Source organism: Myodes glareolus, chromosome 14, assembly GCF_982192425.1.
Source record: "Myodes glareolus chromosome 14, mMyoGla1.1, whole genome shotgun sequence".
Taxonomy (NCBI): Eukaryota; Metazoa; Chordata; class Mammalia; order Rodentia; family Cricetidae; genus Myodes; species Myodes glareolus.
This window is the reverse complement of record NC_142039.1, coordinates 34,020,576-34,043,543: the sequence shown is the minus strand read 5'-3', so window position 1 is coordinate 34,043,543 and position 22,968 is coordinate 34,020,576. Positions and strand designations below refer to the sequence as shown.

The following is a 22,968-nucleotide window of genomic DNA, read 5'->3' as shown; positions in this document are numbered from 1 at the left end:
ATGCATATCTACCTCAGAATTTGTTCACAAGCTTTCTTCTAATAGCTGATTTCATGTTCACTGAGCTCTGTGCCAGTTTGTCCAATTTATTTTTCGGTGTACAAGTCATTCATCAAAAACCACAATGATTTAACACCTTCCCCTCCTTTGGGTGAATGGGTATTACTAAGTGTAACTACCTTACTCTACTCATTAAAGGAACAAAACTCGAAGACCCCACTTCAGGTATAATTAGAACGTCAGCAGTCCCTGCATTATTAGCCTTTATACACAGTTTTAGTGTCTTGGGGTCTGAACTATCCAGCAGGCTAATGAAGAAGACCCAGGATGAGGACAATGACACTTCAAACTGTGGATGACATCAAATTCTCAGCTTAAAGATGGAGTACCTGATAAGGAGTCGAGGCTACTAAAGAATATAATTTCACAAGGCAGGAAATGACCTTACTTTTTATATACATGCAGCACAAGAGAATTCACTGTATGCACAAGGACGAACAAGAGAAGTATATTTTAAAAAGTATCCGAGCAGATTAATCAGGGCTCGGCATCCCTATAGACATTCCTCAGCACACAGTCCTTCTTGCCTATGGGTACTAAGAGTTTGAGATTTCCAGCACACTTTTGTAGCTCTCATTGGGGCTTACTTTTCATTAGTGAAACCAGGTAACTGAAATAAATAAACTCTAAAATCTACTTGAACTACTAGGCAGTGGGGCTGAGAGACAGACCAACGACTTCCCAGCCTTTGCGGTTTAATATAAGCCAGGAACAGATGACCCCTTCTCTGTGTGCTAAGATCTAGACACTGCAAACTACCAAGATGCCTTTGATGAGCTCAGAATGTTCGGCCCTACCTGCTGCCACTAGCACGGCTCCTAGGACAGGGCAGTAGGGCTGTCAACTCCAGACCACAGACAAGTTTAGAATCTAATGAGAAAAGCACAGCGTTCTATGCTCTATCACAGTATCCGTATTTGTAGGTTTTGCAGTCAGTGCTGCTCAGAACATTGCCTACAGAGTTCTCAGGCTGAGTTCTTAAGGATAAAGCAGAAAAATGAGCCAAGCAAGACTGGGCATGGCAGTTATGTGCAGAAGAGACCGAATATACTACTTAGCAAAGGATGCCTCCATGTGTACTCTCATGATGGAAGATGTGTAGAGAACCTTCTGAGTTCTTGAGGGGGAGCCGGGGAGCCCAGGCCTATGACCAAGTCTACCTGCACAGGACCATGGATCCCTGTACCTCTAGAGCTAAGCATGAAACTCTGGGCTCCTGCCTCGTCCACTGCTTTTAGAGGTTGCTCATATTCCCTGCTCCATCTGGCTCTCTCTTCTGGATGACTCTAGCTCTTCTCTCATGAGACCTTAATCATTAATTTAATGACACGGATAATTCAAAATCTGTATAATAATAAAATAATAATTGAAAATCAAAAATCAAGATCTGCAGCTTAACCACATCTACAGATAAGGTAATTTGTTCACAGGTTCCAGGGAGTTAGGATATGGGTTTCCTTGGGGCCATTATTCTGCCTAGTATCCTCAGACTACTGCCACTTCAAAAACAAACAAACAAATAAAAAAGCCATATTAAAAAGCATCTTCCTCTGGAAATTCCAATTAGACGCCATATGCACCAAATCACATTAAGGCATCAAAGCTAACATTTAACTTTCCTTTCCCCTCTATGTGTAACACAACACAGGCTTCGCTGATTACAAAAGACAAAATTGAAGGAAAAAGTCAATTGTCCTTAAAGAGTCTCCCACAAGGTCCCTTGCAAAATAGTGCATGTATTCATTCAACAATTTTCTACAAATACAATGTATCAATATTATTAAAATTTCTTATATAACCCAGGGCCACCAGCTCAGGATTGTCACCATCCAGAGTGGGCTGGGCCCTCCCAGATTATCACTAATCAAGAAATGTACAGAAAATTCTTTAAGAAAAGAGAAGAAGGAGGAGGAAGAGGAGAGAGAGAGAGAGAGAGAGAGAGAGAGAGAGAGAGAGAGAGAGAGAGAGAGAATATGGTCCATAGACTTGCCTACAGTTGATTTGATGTGGGGGCGATTTCTAAACTGAGATTCCCTCCCTCTCGAGGTTATGTTAAATTGACAAAGATGGACCAGCACACACACTTACAGAAGCTAGAGACTGGTACTCCTTGTCATACATATTCACTGGCTATATCACCTGAATAACTAATTTAAGGACTAATTGGTCTTTACTTATTAGAAGAGTGAAAAAAAGCAGAAAAATGGATTTTAGACAGTTGACTGGTTAGTACCAATTTATAGTTACTGGAGTGTTTGTTTAACAGGGCTCTGGATGGTGTGACTTATGAGCAGAATCCTGGGCAAAGCTGAGTCAGAGCTGCTCAGTCAGGTTCATCTCTCACACAGCACTCAGCTGAAATACAGTGTGAGCAACAACCCTATTTGAAAAGCAGTTCATTTTCCCCAAAGTCTTAAAAAAAGAAAAAAAAAAAGACTTTTGAGCCAGAAAGACAGCTCAGTAGCTAAGAGCACTTCCTGCTATTACAGAGGACTAGGGCTCAGTGTCTAGCACTCACAACCAAATTTTAGTTCCAGGAAATCTGATGCTCTCTTTTGGCCTCAATGGGCATCAAGCACATATTTGGTACACATACATCCATGCGAGCAAAACACTCGCATACATATTTTTTTAATCTAAAATAAAAAATTTAAATAAGATTTCAAAATCTGAGCCTGGAAGTTCTGATTTATATGTATACTTTATAAAAAATCAGAGGCATAAGATTTTTATACTGAGATTTATTTACAATGTTCAAGTAAGCGATATAGCATGTGCTTATAATATGCTGTGAGGCCTTGGGTTCAATTCTCAGCTCCAGTTACCTCCTCCAAAGTGTAAATTTGACTATTTCTCATATTATAGTAAATAATATAAAACTTCCAATACAGATATCCGCTGTTGGAATCCAAACAACTCTCCTCCCCGCTGGGTAAAACTGGGGATGGTAGCAGAAAGAAGACATATAAAACAGTTAAACGCCATTAGTTATACACATCTCGTTCATCAATTCCAGAAATTTGAACTGAGTTGATGCGGGAGAATTGTCTGTATTCTGTCAATCATATTTTAATATATGGTGGGAAAACCAGACAGGAAGTAGAGGTGATGCAATGAGAACAGGAGAATTCTGGGAAGCAAGGAGGTTCCTCTGCCACTCCTGCGCAGACCGCCGAAGAGGCAACATGTAAGCTGACAGCTGAAAAAGGTACTGAGCCCATGTGGCTAACATAGATCAGAATAATGGGTTAAGAGAAGTCATAAGAACTAATAAGTAGCCTGACCAAATGGGCCAATCAGTTTATAACCTTATGGAGTCCTGTGTGTGATTTTCTTTGTTGCTTGCCGGCTGTTGGGGTACCAGGAGGGACAGAAACCCCAACAAGCCGGCCCTCATGTTACATATGGCGCCCACATGGATAACTGAATCCACAAAAAGTTTGAGAAAGCTTGGGAAAGAATAGAGTAAAGCTTGTTTTCTTGGTAGCAGCAATTTCTTGGGTCTACTTTGCTTGCTAGAGGCAAGCAAGGCTCTCATCTAAGAGAGGTTTCCTGACTCAGCTTTAGCTGCAAAACCCTGCAGGTCATTAAGAGGTCCTGCCACGAAACACTTAAACGGTGTTGGTGAAAAGCAGAACACATGCTTTTCGGTTTTCAGTCGTAGCAGGAAAAAAGCTGCGCTGTTTTACAATGCCGGCTTTCTGGGCTGTCCTGACAGGGTAATCTCTGACTCTTTCAGGCAGGCAGTCTGACTGAGTGTGGTCTGTGAGCAGAATGCTGCAGCTTCCTTGCGGGCAAGGACCTTGAAACGCCATAGAGTTGTGGCAATGAACACAGCTCTGGCTGGTATCTCAGCCATGAGACTGGAGAGCTGGGGAGTGGGTTGGATCTAGCCGTCAAAGCCACTGCTCTCCATATTGCTTAGTAAATTAAAGGCTCATGTGGTCAGAAAAGGGAGATATACAGTAAAGAGAGATTCAAAGAGGAAGAAAACCTCTAAATATTTTACAGTGTGTTAAAAATATATACAGGCTAAAAGTTAAAGTTCTTAATGTAAAAAAAAAGGAAGAGAGTAGTTGGGTGTGGTGGTACACACCTTAAATCCCAATGCCTGGGAGGCAGAGGCATATTGACCTCTGTGACTTCAAGGGACAGAGGTAGAGATTGACCTCTGTGACTTCAAGGTGTGGTAGTACATGCCTTTAATCCCAATGCCTGGGAGGCAGAGACAGATCTCTGTGAGTTCAAGGTGTGGTAGCATACACCTTTAATCCCAGCACTGGGGAGGCAGAGACAGGAGGATCTCTGTGAGTTCAAAGACAGCCTGGTCTACAGTGTTATTCCAGGACAAAGATATACAAAGATCCTGTCTCAAAAAGTAAAAGTAAAAATAAAAGAAATAGAGGTTAAAATAAAGCCACATAAAGATGGAAAATGCACAGAGAATCTTCATACTGTATGCTATTATGCTCTCCTTAAATTGTTTGATTGCTGAGGAAGGAGCAACAACTGCTAAAAGACTTTTGTTTATAAATGCTGCTGAACTAACCCAAGATAGGAATTTTGAAAATACCTTGGCTTCAAAACTGAAGTCAAAAGGTATGTTAATTTGGAGAAGAGATTTTGCTTTTGTTTCCACAGAAAACGAGAGACTCTGGATTTATTCAGAGTTAAGAATAATCACCTTTGATCAAGGAAGGCCACCTGAGAAATCTCCGACAGGAACAGATGGCCCAGATGTCTGAGTTCTTCATCCAGAACAGGTTCAAGACTGCTGCCTGAGATGATCAAGACTCACAGGATACTCCAGTCAGGACTTGATGATAATTCTAAATTTTCTTTAGGTCCCCATAAGATTATCAGCGCCCCCAACCAGCAGGAAGTAGCCTGAAATACTACGCCCACATTCCCAACAAATGGACTGTGGGTATTTTCCTTTGTTTAAAAAAAAAAAAGAGGGAAATGATGCGGGAGAATTGTCTGTATTCTGTCAATCATATTTTAATAAAACGCTGATTGGCCAGGCAGGCAGTATAGGTGGGAAAACCAGACAGGAAGTAGAGGTGATGCAATGAGAACAGGAGAATTCTGGGAAGCAAGGAGGTTCCTCTGCCACTCCTGCGCAGACCGCCGCCGAAGAGGCAACATGTAAGCTGACAGCTGAAAAAGGTACTGAGCCCGTGTGGCTAACATAGATCAGAATAATGGGTTAAGATAAGTCATAAGAACTAATAAGTAGCCTGACCAAATGGGCCAATCAGTTTATAACCTTATGGAGTCCTGTGTGTGATTTTCTTTGTTGCTTGCCGGCTGTTGGGGTACCAGGAGGGACAGAAACCCCAACAAGCCGGCCCTCATGTTACACTGAGTACTTTTTATATGTATCTTATTATTTCTTGCCAGAAAACTATATGCTAATCATAAATATGGAAAACTTTAAAATGTCTAATCTTATTGGAGACATGACTCTGTCCCCACCATAAGTTATGTGAATGCTCTCTCCCTTACGACATTTCCATTTAATTCTCAGAGCAACAGATTAATACATGAGACACTAAAGGTTCATACTGTACAAACAAGAGTCATTAAACATTTAATCAGCCCTACTATAAACAGACATTTCCAAAGTCACTGTATTCAGGTCACATGGAAAACCCCATGAACAGAGCTTACAAGAAGACCCTATACTGTGTTTTTTAATTTCTCAGTGGGAGGTAAGCAGGATGACGCTAGATGTCTTAATAATTGTGCCATTGATAAAGCAACACGGTTTGAACTGATGCAATCCTTTTTACCCTGGCAGAGCTGATCCTTTTTACATTAAGATGAAAACAAGGAGGAGGCTACACTAGCCAGCCGCCGGACAAGCAAAGGGCAAGCTGGAGGTACTATATCACAGCCACACCTAGCATTACACCGAAACTTCTTGTCTGTGTGGTAAGTTTTAAAAAGCGGTATTTTCTCTGAAGATAACTGTTTCTTCTTAGAGTTCCCACTTCTACATGATGGTAGCGAAGGTATTAGTTTTTTTTTCTCTTTCATGTGTCAAACCACAACAAACCTGGGGTTTATGGGTAGCTAGGCAGTTAAGTACTCCCCACCTTTGATCTACACTGATGCAGCAGAAAGCCTCCTCAGCTTCTGAGTTCATCTCTGTAATCTCTTGATGATCTGGACTGGGCTGTACGGAGCTGGCCAGGAACATGGCTAATGAGAGCACTAAGTTACATGGCAGCCCTGTAGTGGACGGTAAAAGACAGAGCAAGCCATACAGGCACAGCTAATTCCTGTGCCTCGTGTGAGCAAGGGTGACTCGTCTGGAGTAGAAAGAAATGCCGTGCGTTAAATGCATGCTGTACTCTCCTCAGTGACTACCAATAGACCTATATTTTCTAACTTCAAGAGTTGAAGTGGATTTGTTTATTTTGAGACAGGGTCTCACTATGTCAACCCTGACTGGACTGAAGGTCTTTATGTACTTGATCTGACAGAGATGCACCTCAAAATGCTAGGATTAAAGATATGCCCCACCACACTGGGCTCAGGCTAAAGCATTCCAAAAAGGAACTCATTTGATCACACTTCTGAGTGCTCCTATAAATCAGGATGGAGGGTAAGCCCAGTTCCCTAGAGGTAGAAGAATCTAAGGGCTGCTGTGCTTGCTTTCTGACTTCTGCCTCTCCTAAATCTTTTGCTGATGAACTGGTCTTGGATGTCAAGCAAGGCAGCACTGAGCTAACCCTAGGCAAAACTGTAATCCTAATCACATCCAACTTCGCGTCATGTTGTAGGTTCTGTGCTAACAAAACCATTCACTTCTTGTTGCATCTCTGGAATTTACTAAACAATGACTGCTATTCAGAGAACAATTCTTTACAGTTTTGCAGAGAATGGCCTTACCGCTTCCATTAATTATACATGTATAAATATAAGTATATATATATATATATATATATATATATATATATATATATATATATGCACCCATGTGCTTATACTTGAGGGCAAACAAGGTAAAAACTTCTACTTCCATCCATAAAAATTCCTAAGGCACATTTATTGGAAAACCCAGCGAGGCCTCAGCAGGAAAGAACAGGGAGGTACAGACCCACACACTCAAGTGAGAGCGTCCTAACATTTAAGTTCTGGTAGGCACAGCCTGAATAGCCTTGGGGAATGTGCGCCGGGCTTTCTATTGCGAAGGCACTGTAGAAAATTAAGAAGCGACTCGTTCCCAACCAAACAGCCATGAACAGGAATAGCAGTGCACACTCTGGGAGGTGCTAACAACATTCGAAGCAGCACACGGGCTGAGCAAGTCCACATGGTTAGAAAAATCATGTTCATATGAGCAACACAGCTAGTATTACTTCTCCCATGTGAGTGGTTTTTCCCAGTATTGTTTGAGCTATGCTTCAGCCACTCGAGGATTTCTAGAGGAAACACAACCTGGTGGACAGGAGACGATAAGAGGACCTACCAGTCTGAGGCAGTGGTGGTTACACTCTCTGGCAGCCCATCAACCCCTCTGAGCATGTCTGCCACAGCCGGAGAGTCAAACAGCCTCTTAGAGTGTCCCAAGTCTTCCACCATTCTTAAGCCACTGGGCATAGACACTGTATAATTTAGTTCTATGTCCCCAAACTTGATCCCTGGCTGCCTTATCTGACATTCTTCTAGCCCTCTGGTTCAGCGCCAGTTCTTCAGATGCCCCACTCCTCCTACTGCAGGCTCTATATGCTCAATACTGTTCTTGGACAGTTACTGAACGTTCCTCCTGTGGGGATTCTCATTATCTTACAGGTCTTTGCTTCCTGACATTTGGGTCACGTTCTCTACAGTAATAACCAGCCTTCAAGTAAGCTCGGTCAACCATCTGCTCATTTATTCATCTCGGTTTGGGGGCTTTTCTTCTTGTAAGTTCCATGAAGGCGAGGATTTCACTTACTCATTCTGCAGCCTCCGCACCTAGCCTGTAGTTAAACTCGTTCAAGTGTTTAGGGAATGAATAATTCAAAAGAAAATGATCTTTAAAAAAAGATGTTATTAACAACTTTATTAATAATATTAAGGAGGAAAAAAAAAAGGACACCTCGAAAATTTTAGAGGACAGGATCAGAGATTTTTAAATATACTGCTAATGTGGCATCTATTTCCATAATGTTTAATGTGTGTGTGTTGTTTTGCCAGTATAAGCTAGACATTTGCTCTCATTAGCAGTAGAGAGCCAGAGAGCTGTGGAACTACACAAGTTCCTACCTCCCATCAGGCAGCATCCATGGACCTAGCCAATGCACCCTCATTGCACAGGGCTCTGAACCAGGGAAGGATGATGGTGTACATTGAGGACAGAGACACAACAGTCCCCAGGCTAAGCTTGTCTGTACGGAAAAACCTGCAATAACTGTGAAATTGGAGACCTTGGCACTCAAGTGGGTGATTTGTAAAGTAGAACGAGAAATAACATTTTCATCGAGATGATTTTCCTAACTATGCTGGATCTTAAACCACTGCTGAGACTTTACCACTACATTGACAGTGAAAAAGCTACACCTGGTGCACTGGGAATGTGTTCACTAATCACGTCTCCATTCCATTTACACTTGGTGAGAGAAGGATTACTGGAAATGTCTTCTCCTCCTATGATGGCTTAATATCTGGGGGCAGAAGTATTAGTAGAACAAACTTTTAAATCTAATATGAATAATCAGCTGTTTACAATGTTAGGTTTAACTGTGAATTGAGGACCACAGGCTGCTTGATGCTCTGCTCTTCAGTAGAAACCTTCATGTGATGGAGAACTTACAACTTATTTAAATGAAATACTTTATAGTATGTGTGAAGATTTTTGAGTTACAGCACCTGTGAGATTAAAAAATAAAGACTTGGGATAACACACCTAGCCTGACATAGCCAAGCACTATAGTTTATATGGCAACAGGCTTTTGAGTGCATTTGTTTTATATGATGGTTAAAGGAGCCTAAGTTATTAAGTAAATATTTTAAAAAGTCAAAAAATATTTTATTTTTACATCATTTTCTTTATCTCTGATATATATATAATTTATCAATCTGAGGGGATGAAGAATAACATTCAAATAGATCTTAACTTTTGGAAAACCGTAATAAAAAAGGGTGAAGGGTATTCTTATTGTTCATTGGGGGATGGAAACCTCCGTAATTTATTCATTCAATAACTATTTGTTGCACCCGTGTTAATGGGAGGGGGCAAAGGTGATGCAGAGATGTCAGAGGAGAGGTCTGGTACTCTTTCTACTGCAGGAAAATGGACCCAAACGACTGCTTTATTACGTAACCGCAGCCTACAAACCTAAATGGCATAATTACTCTTTGTACTGCCAATATTAACAGTGAAGTAGGTCACAGAAAATCACAAATGTGAAAGTCAGGTGTGTCTGGGGGTAAAGGAATAAGTAGGAGCCTGGAACGCTGGTGGAAGTAACCAAGCACAGTAAATTGGTCAGCTTCCTCCTTCCACATACCTATCTGCATATCTAGCTCAAGGCGGACATCAAATGTACTTCCTGCACAGTTTCTCTTGCACCGTTCACTCTTAAGAACGGCACCTGCTCTCAGGGTGTTCACACACCTCTTTCCTGGTCCTATTACTCCCTGAGTACTGCTGAGTTGATTTATTTAGGTCTAGGGAAAACAATGCACCGAAATTTCTCTGGCAAGTGGAGATGGTAGTGTCCATTAGGAGAGTTCCTGAAGTATAACAGTACATGGCAGCTCATCCCATACTGGATGCATCCTTCTATGGAAAAGGAGGGGCATGTTATCTTATACCATGAATCTATATCAAACACTGAGATACCCTACTGAAAGGCAAGAAAGAACATGAGCCTGTGATGGTTCTAGGTCACCTGACTTTCACAGGAGCTTTTGAGACCTCAACTGGTCTTTAAATTAAATCTCTTCTTCCACTTTTAATGAAATGAATTAAGCTGGGGTACCACCAGGCTCTGAAGTGAGGCACCTGCTTCTCTGAGCAACTGTAAGATGTCACAAGGATGCTTGGTAAGTATAAATGACATTATGTGGACATCTAAGACACTGCAAAGAGTAAAGCGAGCAAGTGGGGATAATTGAGAGAAGAAAGAATTGTACACAAAGTAATTCTGGGGCTACCGGTGTAGTTCCGCGGTAGAGCACCTCCTTAGCAGACTCAAGGTCCTGAGTTCAATGTCTAGCACCACCACCTCCCCACAAAAGCTACAGAGTGATCTGTGTACATAGCATTTGTACAAATATCACAGTATTCTAAATTTCTACGTGGATGTTTTAGTCAAGTCACACAACTAAAATGTATCAGCTAATTAAGATATAATTTATGGTAGCAGATGACCAAAGAACACAAGCTAGGAGAACAGGAACCACCTGCCTTGGGTTGGAGAGTAACAGGCTGAAACATCACTGATGGTGTTATTGTAAGTACCATTCAGGGTTATTTCTGGTTGATTTCATCCAATGGGGAAGAATTTTTGTTCCACTGTGGAACCATATCACCTTTAATAAAACATGACCCGTTCCAATACACTGGATGCCTTACCTGCAGTTGTTAAATATGCAGATTAGGGTCAAAGCTGAGATTGGACTACAGACAGATGCTCAAAGCCTACACTTGTGACTACAATGGCTGACCCTGAAACACTGTAGACTCCGGTCTATCCACTGATTACACTGGCTGACCCTGAGACACCGCAGACCCCAGTCTATCCGCTGATTACACTGGCTGACCTGGAGACAACCCAGACCCCACACTATGTACTGACTATAGTCACAAAAGCAGGTGTTTTCTTCATCCCATGTTTCCACTTTTCATAGGCCATATGAAAAGAAGAGCAAAAAATGAGAATCATGATTTATAATAATGCGAACTCATCTGCCAATGAGAACTGTTGATAATTAAACTAGAAAATAATGAAAACTTCACTAGAACGTGTTCTATGGAACAATAGTATTAGTTAATCTTAATACATATGGAGACCGTACTATTGCTTATGTGCATTTTTCTGAAGTGCTGAAGTTTCCCAAACATGGAAAGTTACCATGAAAAGCATAATTAATAACTAGAGCTCTTGTCCATTTGTAAAAAATAAATAAAATACATTCTTTTTTATTTAAAGCAAGGCTTGTAAAAACAGTCTTTTTACTGTGTTTCTTGGGGTTTTTGTTTGTTTGTGTTTTTGACAGGACATCAAGTAGCCCAAAGTGGTCAAATCGGCTTGCAGCAGAAGCTGGTCTCGAGTTCCTGACACCTGACTGCACTTCCCAAACACCCTGCCACCACTCCAGCTTTGCTAGCATGCGCTCTCAAAGCGAGGAATCACCCACGGTCAGCAAAACTATAATTCAAAGATCCCTGGTACGTGAACACTTAACCCATGGTGTAACTTGTACGGGGGAAAAAAGAGCTAAAGATTAGAGCCAGGACTATTTAATTAACTATTAGAATACTGTTGAATTCTGCCTCTTTTAGTTATGACTAGTACAGTTCAAATCACGTGACTAGTAGACAAAAGTGAGCATCATACAGTTTCTTAACATGGCTTCTTTGAGCTCCTTCTATATTCAGTGATAACAATCCAAAACTGATTATTAGCAATAGAAAACATCTTTATAAAAATTATTTTTATATTCCTTACATTCATGTAGGGGCATGTTAAAATTACTTCCTTGTAGAGAAAAGCTAACCAAAGTCTTTATCTTTAAAAGTAAGCTGGAAGGGGACTGGAGGGTTGGCACAGAGGTTCAGAGCACTGACTGCTCTTCCAGAGATCCTGAGTTCAACTCCCAGCAACCACATGGTGCTTCACAACCATCTGTAATGAGATCTGGTGCCCTCTTCTGGCCTGCAGGTAGAACACTGTATACGTAAAAAAATAAATCTTAAAAAAAAATGAGCTCAAAATATGTAATTAATTCTTGTTAGCCTACCAGTGACTGGCCCAGTAGGTGCCCCCAAATCATCTGCATTTGTTTTCTGTTGAATTAAAAGCACTGCTTTAATTTCTTTCATTCTCACTATACCCCTTTCTGTTGAGAGTTCTAAGGTCAATTTTGCTTTTGTTCCTCTATGTTTGCTTTGTACATAGGCTAGATAAGCAGGCAGAGTTGGTTTTTATTCTATACAAACATTTCTAAGAGAAGACCTGGATAAAAAGAGCTGGAAATTCTCCATCTCTATAAGTAGACTGCATCATAACTGAGTAACTGTCATATAAGAACTAATGCATACACACAAATTAATTTTGACCCACTGTTGTGTTATTTAACCTGCATCCTGATATGGGTGCAGCAGCCTGGTGGCTCTTTCTTCCTCTCAGACCATCGGCACAAATGGTTCACCGGTTCACTCGAACACTGACATTTGATTATAAAGACACATAATGGATTCAGGAAAATACCTACCTGATTGCACTTGCCGATAAGTGTCCGTAGGAACCACTTGCTGAAGAGCTGCTACGGGAATTATTGAGAATTGTGACCAAGGAGTTAGGAGATGTTCTTATCATGGTCTGAAGGTCAAAGCTATGATCTGACAATGGCGAGATGGACAGTGTGCGCTTTCGGCTAGGTCTAGCTGACAGCCTGGGGCTAGGAAATCTGGTGCCTGTTACAAAAATAAAGCAGAACTTGATTACCTACAGCCAGAATCTATACGTTATTGAATACCACTTCTCAGTGCAAAAGGAGAGGGACAGAAGTTGGTGACTTGTGACAAGCATCTCTCCTCCCCCTTGTGATCTACTGACTACAATTGAGGAAATTAGGGCAAAATATTTATCTTCCAGGGGTTTACCTCAGAGGAGAGCTGTTTATTAATGTGCAGGCAAAATGATAAATTGCTCAACAAAAGGGAGAGACTTTTATGTGTTATCCTTCTCATTTCTAATGATTTATGAATCTGACAGCTGCTTAGATATTCCCATCATTAATTCACCACAAGCGACAAAGACAGAGGTTCCCACAGTTGCAACACAATGCCTTCTCCACTCTAACACACAGCATTTTAAGGCAATGAGTTGAATGACAAAAACTGAATTAAAGCATGCTAAAATAAAGAATCTGCTGTAGTTATGCCTGTCTCTCTACGTGACTCCAGCAGCCAAATGCTCCCCAGTAAACTGACAGCATCACTAAAACAATGTACAAAGCATTGCCCTGGCCAGTGCAATCCAATTCGGGGTGATTTTGTACCCCATCAGGTTTCTGACAACATCTGGTGGCCACAGTTCAGGGCATGCTATGGACATCTAGTAAGAAGAGGCCAAAATACTGTCGAACCCCTCAAGTGTACAGAGCAGTCCCATCACATAGAGCCGTGGACTCAGTGGTGTCAAAATAGAGGATTCCTATCCTAAAAGCCTTCTCATCTAAGCAGAGATGGTCCATGTAGTCAATGATGATGCTTCATCGCCTTTCCAAGACGGGAGGCACAGACTGTGCACACATGTCAGCGAGGCTTCATATCCCTAAGGATACTGAAACAGACCTTTCTTCTCCATTAAAGAACTAAGAGTTTTAGACTTCAAGAAAAGTCCTCTGACAGCCTCTTAATCTGGAGGTTAGCAATTCAATTTAAACCCATGCCCACTTAATATAATGGCTTTTAAACTGAGGGGTTACAGTTAAGTATGATTTGCTCTCAAATTTGTTAGACGTCAAGATCTGAATCTTAGGGTATAGGAGAGAATGCCGCCCATTGGTCCATGCTTGCTTTTGGAAGATCAATTTACAAGTCAGAGTCATAAAACTAAGACTTAATGAGAGGGCGAGAGGTAATCCTGCCAGATAAGAAGCACATCAATTTAAATAATTTTAAATAGAAAAATAAAAGTTTATGCTTCACAGCATGGGTATGACTCCTTACAAGATCGTGGCAATTTGGCTTTGCTCAGAAAATTAAAGCAACAGACAAATCTTTAGAGAAAATAACAACAAGCCAATTGATCTCCAGAAAATTCAATGGGAATATTTTCTTCAACAGAGATAGAATAATATGTCTCTCCCGCCCTCCACACACACACAAGTGTGTGTGTGTGCAAGCATATGTGTGTGAGTTGAGGGGGTTCCCACCAGCCTTGAACTGACAATCCCCCTATCTAACCCTGCCTCCCAAGTACTGGAATTGAAAGTTTGCGTCACCACAACAGACCTCAGAGATGGACCACATGCAAGATAATAATCCACCATGCTCTGAGATAATCTAATGAAACAGACTAGCTGACTATGAAGGTTTTATACAGTTAATCTCAAAGCCAGACACAAGATGGTAGTAACAACCACATGTAACGTTGTTCCACTGCTCCGAATGACAAGCATGGGGCCGTCTCAATTGTTTCTTTCAGTCACCTTTAAAATGGGTTCAGTCATTTAGAACAGCTTAGGGCATGTAAGAACAGAACAGGAACCCCAGCTCTGTGTACGCATCTAGCAGCTAAGGAGCGCCTTGTTTTGATCATGCCCTCTGCCTTGAGTAGAACTATCTTATTTTTACTCACTACAATATGCGAATTTCATCATATAAGCATTTAATGGAGAAATATCTGTCATTACCAGACAACTTGAATGACAGACCAAATTTATTGTCAGTTTTCACATAACCCTTAACGAAACTATTTCGTTGGACTTGAAGTTAGAGGAAACAAGGTAAGACAGATGTTCTTCATCCATGCCACAATCTCTGATTTTGTAGGGATGCTCGGGATTGACCCCAGCTTTCTAAACAGAGCCCTCTCTAACTAGCAGTGATACAGGAGGTAGATAATGTGATCTGATACTATGAAACATAAGCCTTATATCCACCATACATCTTTCAAAGTCAGAGTCCAGAGACCCGGCCAAACCTTTCCACCAAACTCTCCAGGTCACAAAAGGTCTGGCTGGAAAATGTTCTCACTGCCTCTCTCTCTGAGAACGGCACGGGTTTAAGTCACTTTCTGCACAGATGTATAGAACAGACTTGAGTGGCTCTTTCCCTCCCCTTTTCCCTAGGATGTTCCTTACAGGAAGTACAGTTCCTTTTCCCTAGGATGCTCCTCACAGGAAGTACAGGCTCAAGGTCCCTCGACCTCTGGAACTATTAGAGCTATGGATATACCTGCTTAGTCTAATGTGTTACACTAAATACTCTAGCTTTCAAGTCAAAGAGTCACCCCTCATAAGTCATAGCAGGTACTTTTGCCACTGAAACCAGAGTCCTGCTTATATTGTGCAGAGGTCGGAACCGAAGCCGAAGCCTTGCATTCGCCAGGCGAACACTCGATCGCTGAGCTATAAGCCCAGGCAGTCTTCACGCCACCCCAGCACAGGGAGTTCCAATCTAGTTTCTGTTAATTGTTTTGTTTCTCCATTCTAATAAAAATTTCTGACAAAGAAAGAGGAGCTTTCTTTTCATGTGATGAATGATAGGACATCTAAATTCCTACTTAATGACAGTCAATTTACCATATACTCTGGCAAATTAAAATTCCTTTAATTAGTTTTTACAAAGTAAAAGGGTAGCTTCATCCTTTATTTGAATAAAAAAAAACCCGCCACTGCCTGACTAAACATATTCTTATCAAATAGGGAAAGTAACACAGGCTGACCTTCCAAGGAGTCTCTCTTATTTTAATTCTTTATTTGCAAATTTTCAAATAACTGATTTGCATAATAACGGTGAACTGTTTCCCCCTCAACAATTGCTAATTGAAATGTGGTGATGATGAATCTGAAATTTGAGCTCTTTATGCTACTGAGCCTAACAACAAAAAACCACAGAGGGTGCAACACAGCTCTTTTACTTTGTGTGTGGTAACAAGCTGTGTAACAGAGGCCAGGACCAGGCCACACTCCTTTGGGGTACACCAATGTGGCCCTGGGTGATTAGCAGACCCAGACTGTCAGTTTTTATTTCCGTGTGAACCAATTATCCTTTTTCTTTCCAAAATCTGAAGCTTAGAGGCACAAAGCACACCCCTGACCAGGGTGACTCCCGATAGATTCTAGCTGGAAACACAAGGGTTAAGCATCACTGCTAGAAAAACCATACTTCCGTGCAGCTGGGTTTTAGCCTCACTCTTCAAGATCCTGCAACAGGATATTCACTGAACATGTCCTCGCCAGAGATGAGGGCTCTGAGGCATCTAACAAGCCATTATAGGCCCATTGTGACCCAAAGGAACCCTAATGTGCCTCTAGACACCCCTCAAGTGACATGCACATCACGTGATCTTTGTTTCCTTCATTGCCATGTACTAGAATTTGGAAATGTTTCTGGATTTTTTTTTCTCCTTCTTTGTGTAACTATTACGATCTTTTTAGCAGCTGCAAAAGGTCTTCATGAAACACAGTTTTAACATATAAGGATATGTGAATGGAAATAAATCATGTCTTAGAGTTGCTTGTTTTTTTAATGCTTAATTTCTAAAGAAAAAAAAACCCACAATACCATAGGGCGGCCATGCAAACTCCATCCAGGGAGCAAATCTGCTCCTTTATTTTCGTATCACAAGAAGCTGAGCAGCATAATTTGCTGATCCGTTACATTTCTAGTACAGCTACCAAACTACAATTTTATGCATCACCATGAGGCAACAGATCACCTCAGGCTGGCTCCACCTGTGGAGCTGAAATGTAACTCATCACCGAACCTTTGCAGCCTTCTCTTCATGACCTAGCTAGCATTTGTTACCCTCCCAGGACTCCATCACCAGTGCCGTCACTTACTGTCCATGGCATGAAGGTACTCCATGTGGATGGCCCCTGCACCGGCGGTGGCAGCTGAGGGAAGGATGTCCGCATAGGGGCTGCGCTGGCCTGTCAGCAGGGCCATCTGGTGATAGTATTCCGCAGGGCTGACTCCAGCATGGGGGGCTACAAGATGAAACAGTATGGTGACGGTTACAAGAAGGAAAAGTGGCCAGTTTTTGATTCTGGAGCATCCCAAGTCCACTTGCCATTTATCCTTCTAACACAACTCTTTTATGGTTCCGTGCCATAATGCTCTTCTAAGGATGTATTCACTGGTGTATGTTTTTATTTGAAAGCAAAAACAGAGGAAATTTAAAAAGTGAAATACATTAGAAAAGTTTTGTTCTTTGTTTAAAGAAAGTAACATGAGTTCAAAATGATTAAAATTTAATATATATATATATATATATATGTAGTCACGTATCTTTCAAGATGGGACATATTCTGAGAAATATGTCATTCATGCAATTTTGTCATTTTGGGATCGCAGACAGACACAGATATACTAAGAAAGCAAGGATGTTAACTAGACAATGTCATTTATGAGGAGTCCGAAATACACAAACTTGTACCCGTGCTGTTACCAGAATAATGGCTATCTGTAGATGGTCACGACTGACTCCTCCTTCTGCAGAGAAAAGAGCTGCCTATAGACAACTACTGTATGCTCATACTTCTTACAACAGTAGACAACTCAGACAACTGCGCTCTCTTTCCAGACATACTCAAAATACTTCCCTAGGCTCCTGACAGGCGTGTCTGAGTTAACACTCACTAACACGAGAAGTCAGGGTTTACCAGAAAGAAAAGAGGGCAGCAGAGTATTAACGACACACAACTGAATGATAAGCTGCAATTTCAGGCTCCAGAATTTAAAAGCTCCCTTTTTCCTCTTTTCCCCCCACTACAAAATCAAAAGGAAAACGTACCTATCAATCTGGAACAATTTACTGGCGAGAGGCAGCCTTACATGAGTCGGATAATAATTGGTTTCCACCTGCCAATTTACATGCAAAAGCAGCAAGATACTGTAGCAGTTCTGAGGGTGGCCTCTAGATTTTCAGAAACCTGGATGCACAGAGACTCCATGAGGAATCTGGGAGCCAAAGTAATGTCTGTAAAGTGCCTAGGGCATAGCATTTGAGCAGTGGAGGTTTACAATATTAGTCACAGGCAGAGAAATCCTGGCAATTGGTACTTTGAATTTGTATCCAGAGACAATACATTTTTATGCAGAATGCATAGCAAAAAAAATGGGTATCTTTAAAGTACCAGACTACAAATGGAAAATAGTGAAACTATTTGGTTGGATATTGTGGTGGTTTGAGGGCAAATGACCTCTCCCCAAAGCATGCATGTTTGAATGCTTGGTCACCAGTTAGTGGAACTATTTGGGAAGGATTAAGAGGTATGGCCTTACTGGAGGACATGTGTCACTGGAGATGGAAGATGAGGTTTCAAAGTTCACACCATTGCTAACTGACTCCTTCTGCACCTCCTACTTGCGGATAAAAAAGTCCTACGCTACTGCTCCATTATCAGGCCTGTCTGCCTGCTTTCATGACGGTCATAGACTCTATCTGTATGGAACTGTAAGTCCCAATGAATTCTTCTGTTTACCTTGGTCTTTGTGCCTCTTCATACCAACAGAAAAGTAACTAAGACAGCTACTAACGGAGCACTGAGAGGCAGGAATGGGAAGGGAGACCCACCAATCAGTCAATGGATATTTTATTCACACTCATTAAATGCGGACAATGAGCATGATTTCCAAAGAGTAACAATACCATGTCCTCATTCAATCAAATTTCTACAAGCCACCCGCACCCTGAGCTTCTTTCTCACTCTCTTCATCTGTTCTCCTATGGTTATTTCTACCACCTTCCATTCCTTCATTACAAAATCAAATTCCAAGCAAAGATATTAACCATGTTTCACTTTTTGCAGGTTTTTAAAATGTGAATATTGCTCAGAAGAGAAAAAAAATCCCTTGGGTACCTTAAAAAATATTCACTACACTGAATTCTTAAGAAGACATATAGGGTGCTAACTGTTTCTAGAAGGCAGATATTCCTAGAAATACACGAGAAGGGATGATTTCTCAGAAACTTCACACACATTGCCACTGGACACAAACAGCCTCATAATATGGTTCCAATGTTAGAATTAGAGGCAAGCAGCCACAGCAAACAGTTCAGTGAAATTAACTGCATGGAATCTCTTTGCTCTGCAACCACCAGCAGTGACTTATATTCTGCAGTGAAAAATGCAGAGCCCCCATCAGCAATCACTCAGGCTTATGCAACTCAGTGTTTTAAGGCAGGGCTGAGCAATTTTAGGCAAAGGCTCATGTACACATGGAAGATACAATGAATATTTCCCCCAAGTCTTAAGGAATAGGTTATAACGTGACAGAAAGGTATGAATAACCAAGTCCAATTTTACAAAACTTTGTGAAAAGTTATTACCAAAGAATAAAACCTACACTTTAAGCCTAAAATGAGCATCAGGAATAAAGTCTAACTCTTTCTCTTTGCCCGTTGTTTAGTTTTACTTGACAAGTTCAAGGACTGAAGGCACACATAATATTGCCCTCCACCCCGCAGTTCTTGCTACTTACAGTGTGGCTCACCATGGACCAAGGGCACTAACATCACTTGGACTCAGGTCTCCCACTCCATTGTCCCTGCCCTATGATCTATCAGTTTTATCAGGACCTCCAGATGGTGAATGCACAGTAGAGTTTGTCAAGCTCTTGCTCAGAGACAAATCTATATGAACGTGTCTTTCCAACATACAGAACACAAGAGCATTCATTAGAAGAAGGGCAAAGCACTCAGAGAATTCATACAAGCATGGGCTACCTGAGGGGCTTGTCTCATCATGTGGAGTGCATTAGAGAAGCGTGTAACAGCAAGGAGGGGAGGCAGTAAGACCTTACTTTCGGTCCCACGTTACTTAATTCCTCTGCAAACTGCTATACTTACATGAAAATATAAACACTGCCACTCACAGAAGCAGTGCTGCAAGCAGGAATTAAACTTGAATTTTGCCACACTGTCTGTCATGTGGAAAACCTGACCATATATTGGATCTGCTTCACCCAGTGCCACAGGGGACAGGCAAGGATGTCAGAGGGGAGGGGGGGAGGGATCTATGGAAGAACTGTCTGAGACTTACCATCTGTAGGGCTCAGCCCTCGGGCAGCTGAGATCATAGAGAGGGACGGGCTGCTGTGCAAGGAGCGGATGTAGTCCATATATGGGTTGATGTAGGGGTGTGGGGGGCTGAAGGGAGACTCTGAAGCTGCAGTGGGGTTACGGTGTGGGGAGATCCTAATGAAGGGCAGATCTGGATACGTCGGGCTACTAGATAAGGCAGAAGGCCTGGAAACAGAGAAGAAGAGACATACACATGAGATGAGCATCCTCATACATAAAGGGACATACATATGTTCTTCACATTCTGGGAAAATCTGACAGGTATAAACCCCAATTTTTAGCTTTCTTACCTTTATATTAGGATGGTGCAATCCAGGTAAAAGAATATTATGAAATTAGCTGAGAAAGAAAACTGACTTCTGAGCCATTTTACAGTACTCTGAAGATATGTTTTAAAGAAAAAAGAAAGAAAAACAACCGTAGCCAGGTGAGTTAGTAGGCAACTGTAATACCAGAGCTCATCAGACCAAGGAAGTAGGATACTAAATTCAAGATCTATAGTACAGTTAGTAGTTCAAGGCCAGCCTAAGAGACTTTGTCTCAAAAAAGTGGATAAGATTTGAGCTCAGTGATAGAACACCTGTTCACCATGTACAGGAGCCTGGGTTTGATCCTTAGTGCAACACACACACACACACACACACACACACACACACACACACACACAGAGCCAGCCATTAGCCTCTCTCATGACAAAAATCCTTTTAACAGCCCCTGGACTATGACTCCATTTTCCAATTGACCCAAACATTCATGGTACCATATATAACTTATTTCTCACCTTATAACATTTTCTTATTAAACACAATAGAACTGATCTGGTTTGAGCCTCTAGATGGCAAAGACGCAAGGGAAGCTGAAGGTGACGCCAGGCCAGTCTACACTGCGCCATGCTCCCAGAGCTTGCTGCTAATGAAAACGGAGCTCCACTATTTAGAGGCAGCTTCTCTACTCCACGAGGCAGTACCCAGGATTCAGCTCCTGCTCATTTTCATGTGGATCCTTACTAATTACGTTTAACAAGGAACCCACTGAACATCTCTGGGCTTAGAAACCTAGGAAAATCAGGGTCTCATCAAGGTCAGGCCTTGGTAAGCAAGGTGCTAACAGAAAACGGTTGGGTCTTTGAAGTGCAAAGTCTACAATGCTCTCTATGTACCTGACCTCAGAGAGTCCCTGTCTGTAACTTCGTCCTTACCACACACAGACATTCAGCCACGCCTGGCAACCCCAGGGACAGCCATGTCTAGAATGTTAAGTCTGGAGATCCCTGTGCCCCTGTGCTCCTTCCCGAATAGACTGTTCCTCCTGTGGATGATTCAGGGAACTGGGTAAGACGGGTTAAACTCATGTATTCCCTGCTTCCCCATCTGCACAGGCCACGATCAGAACAACAGGCTCTGATAGAGACAGAGCCACTGAGAGCACAGGTTTAGGAGTGGGGGGAAAAAAAAGCAAGATGCCATTCCCACCCCCACCCCTGAGAAGCCATTGGGCCCTGGCCCTGATATCCTATCAGAAAAGGATCATAAAGGAAACAGCTCCAGCAGGTGTACTGGGCATGTGAAGTCAAGATCCAATATTCTCTTGCTGGAAACCAAGGTGAACTACAGTGTTGGTAGTCTCTCATTCGAATGTGCTACTCAAATGCTACTTCTGGTGAAGCACAATTAGACCCAGTTTCCAACATTTACACACAAAGGGTAAGAAATCTCTGACCGTTCCTGAGAATTGGACTGTCTTAGCATATAGTAATGTGTAATACTACACATATATAACACCTTGGATATAGCATGCATACATCGACAGTTACTGCATGCTATGCACCTTTATTCAATTTGAAGAATTAAAGGCCTTTATTCCACCTGACAAAAATAATCTGGCAGAAGCTGCCAGTCTCTCTCAGCTCTCTACTACAAGAGGTTGATTCATGTCTCTGGAAAGCCAGGCTCTAACCGCCATGAGGCCTCTGTCGCTGCTTAAACCAAGCTCCATTCAGACACGCTGCATGCTACACAGGAAGTTCATATTCTACCAAACATGCTACACGTTAGACAGGAAGCTCACACTCATTTCTACCAGAAGGAATGGCCAATCCTTCCAATTTGACTCAAAAATAATCCTTATAAAACACAGACCTCTCAATGGTTGTTTTGCTGAGTTACCAGCAGACACGCAAACAGTAACCACTTCACGAAGTCCTTAACAAGACACCTCCCGGAAACACTGTGGTGATCCCCAGCAGACTGAACGGTAGGAAAGACAAACCGGTGAAGCATGTCACCCCTCTTGGGGAGCTATTTTGTTGTTGTTTTACAGTGCTTTGAATTTTGACAAAGATTAGAACCTATTGTGTTTCTAATATTCTACCCTCATCAGCCCCAATTCCACTTAGGAGAATCATAACCCATGAAGACAAATACATATTCAGAAATATATGGAAACCATGGAGCGAGGGTTGGAGCGACCACTCATCCCAGGGGAAGGCGAGGATGTGGCATCCCCAAGGTTGCTGTCTTCACTGCATCCTGTGCAGGAGTGACAGGTTCTCTTTCTGAGCTTTTGTCACAGGAAGACAGAAGGAACAACTACAGGCAGGAAATTCCCAGAAGGACTCTAAACCTAGCCACTTCATTCCTGGCAAGGGAGCTGTCTTGAAGCCATTTATATACTAGTGAGAAGTAACAGCAGAAAGGGAAGTACTCCAAGACTCGGAAATAAAGCTCGTAGACTTTAGCCAGCTGCCAAGTGGGTCCCTTCCAGACAGATGCACTCGGAGATACGGATCACTGTTTACAAACAAGGTGACTGGGACAGGCTTCAGAGAAGAGTGCAAAATAAGCCCGCTGCTCGTTAACTGCCCTCGGGAAACAAGCCATCTGCTAAATCCAAGCTCTCCACAGGAAAGTGTTTCACAATGGTGACT

The 22,968-nt window shown here is 41.9% G+C and overlaps 1 protein-coding gene across 1 annotated transcript in view; it reads right to left on the bottom strand.

The window, feature by feature from the left end:
• The window catches only part of Gli3 (GLI family zinc finger 3), a 267,115-nt gene that overhangs the window by 71,669 nt on the left and 172,478 nt on the right, over positions 1–22,968 (bottom strand). The window contains exons 5-7 of the mRNA XM_087896438.1: positions 20,002–20,207; positions 16,798–16,944; positions 12,496–12,697 (exon numbers count right to left, since the gene is read on the bottom strand). Coding sequence (XP_087752564.1) covers positions 12,496–12,697; positions 16,798–16,944; positions 20,002–20,207 — 555 coding nt within the window. The remainder of the gene's footprint in view (positions 1–12,495; positions 12,698–16,797; positions 16,945–20,001; positions 20,208–22,968) is intronic.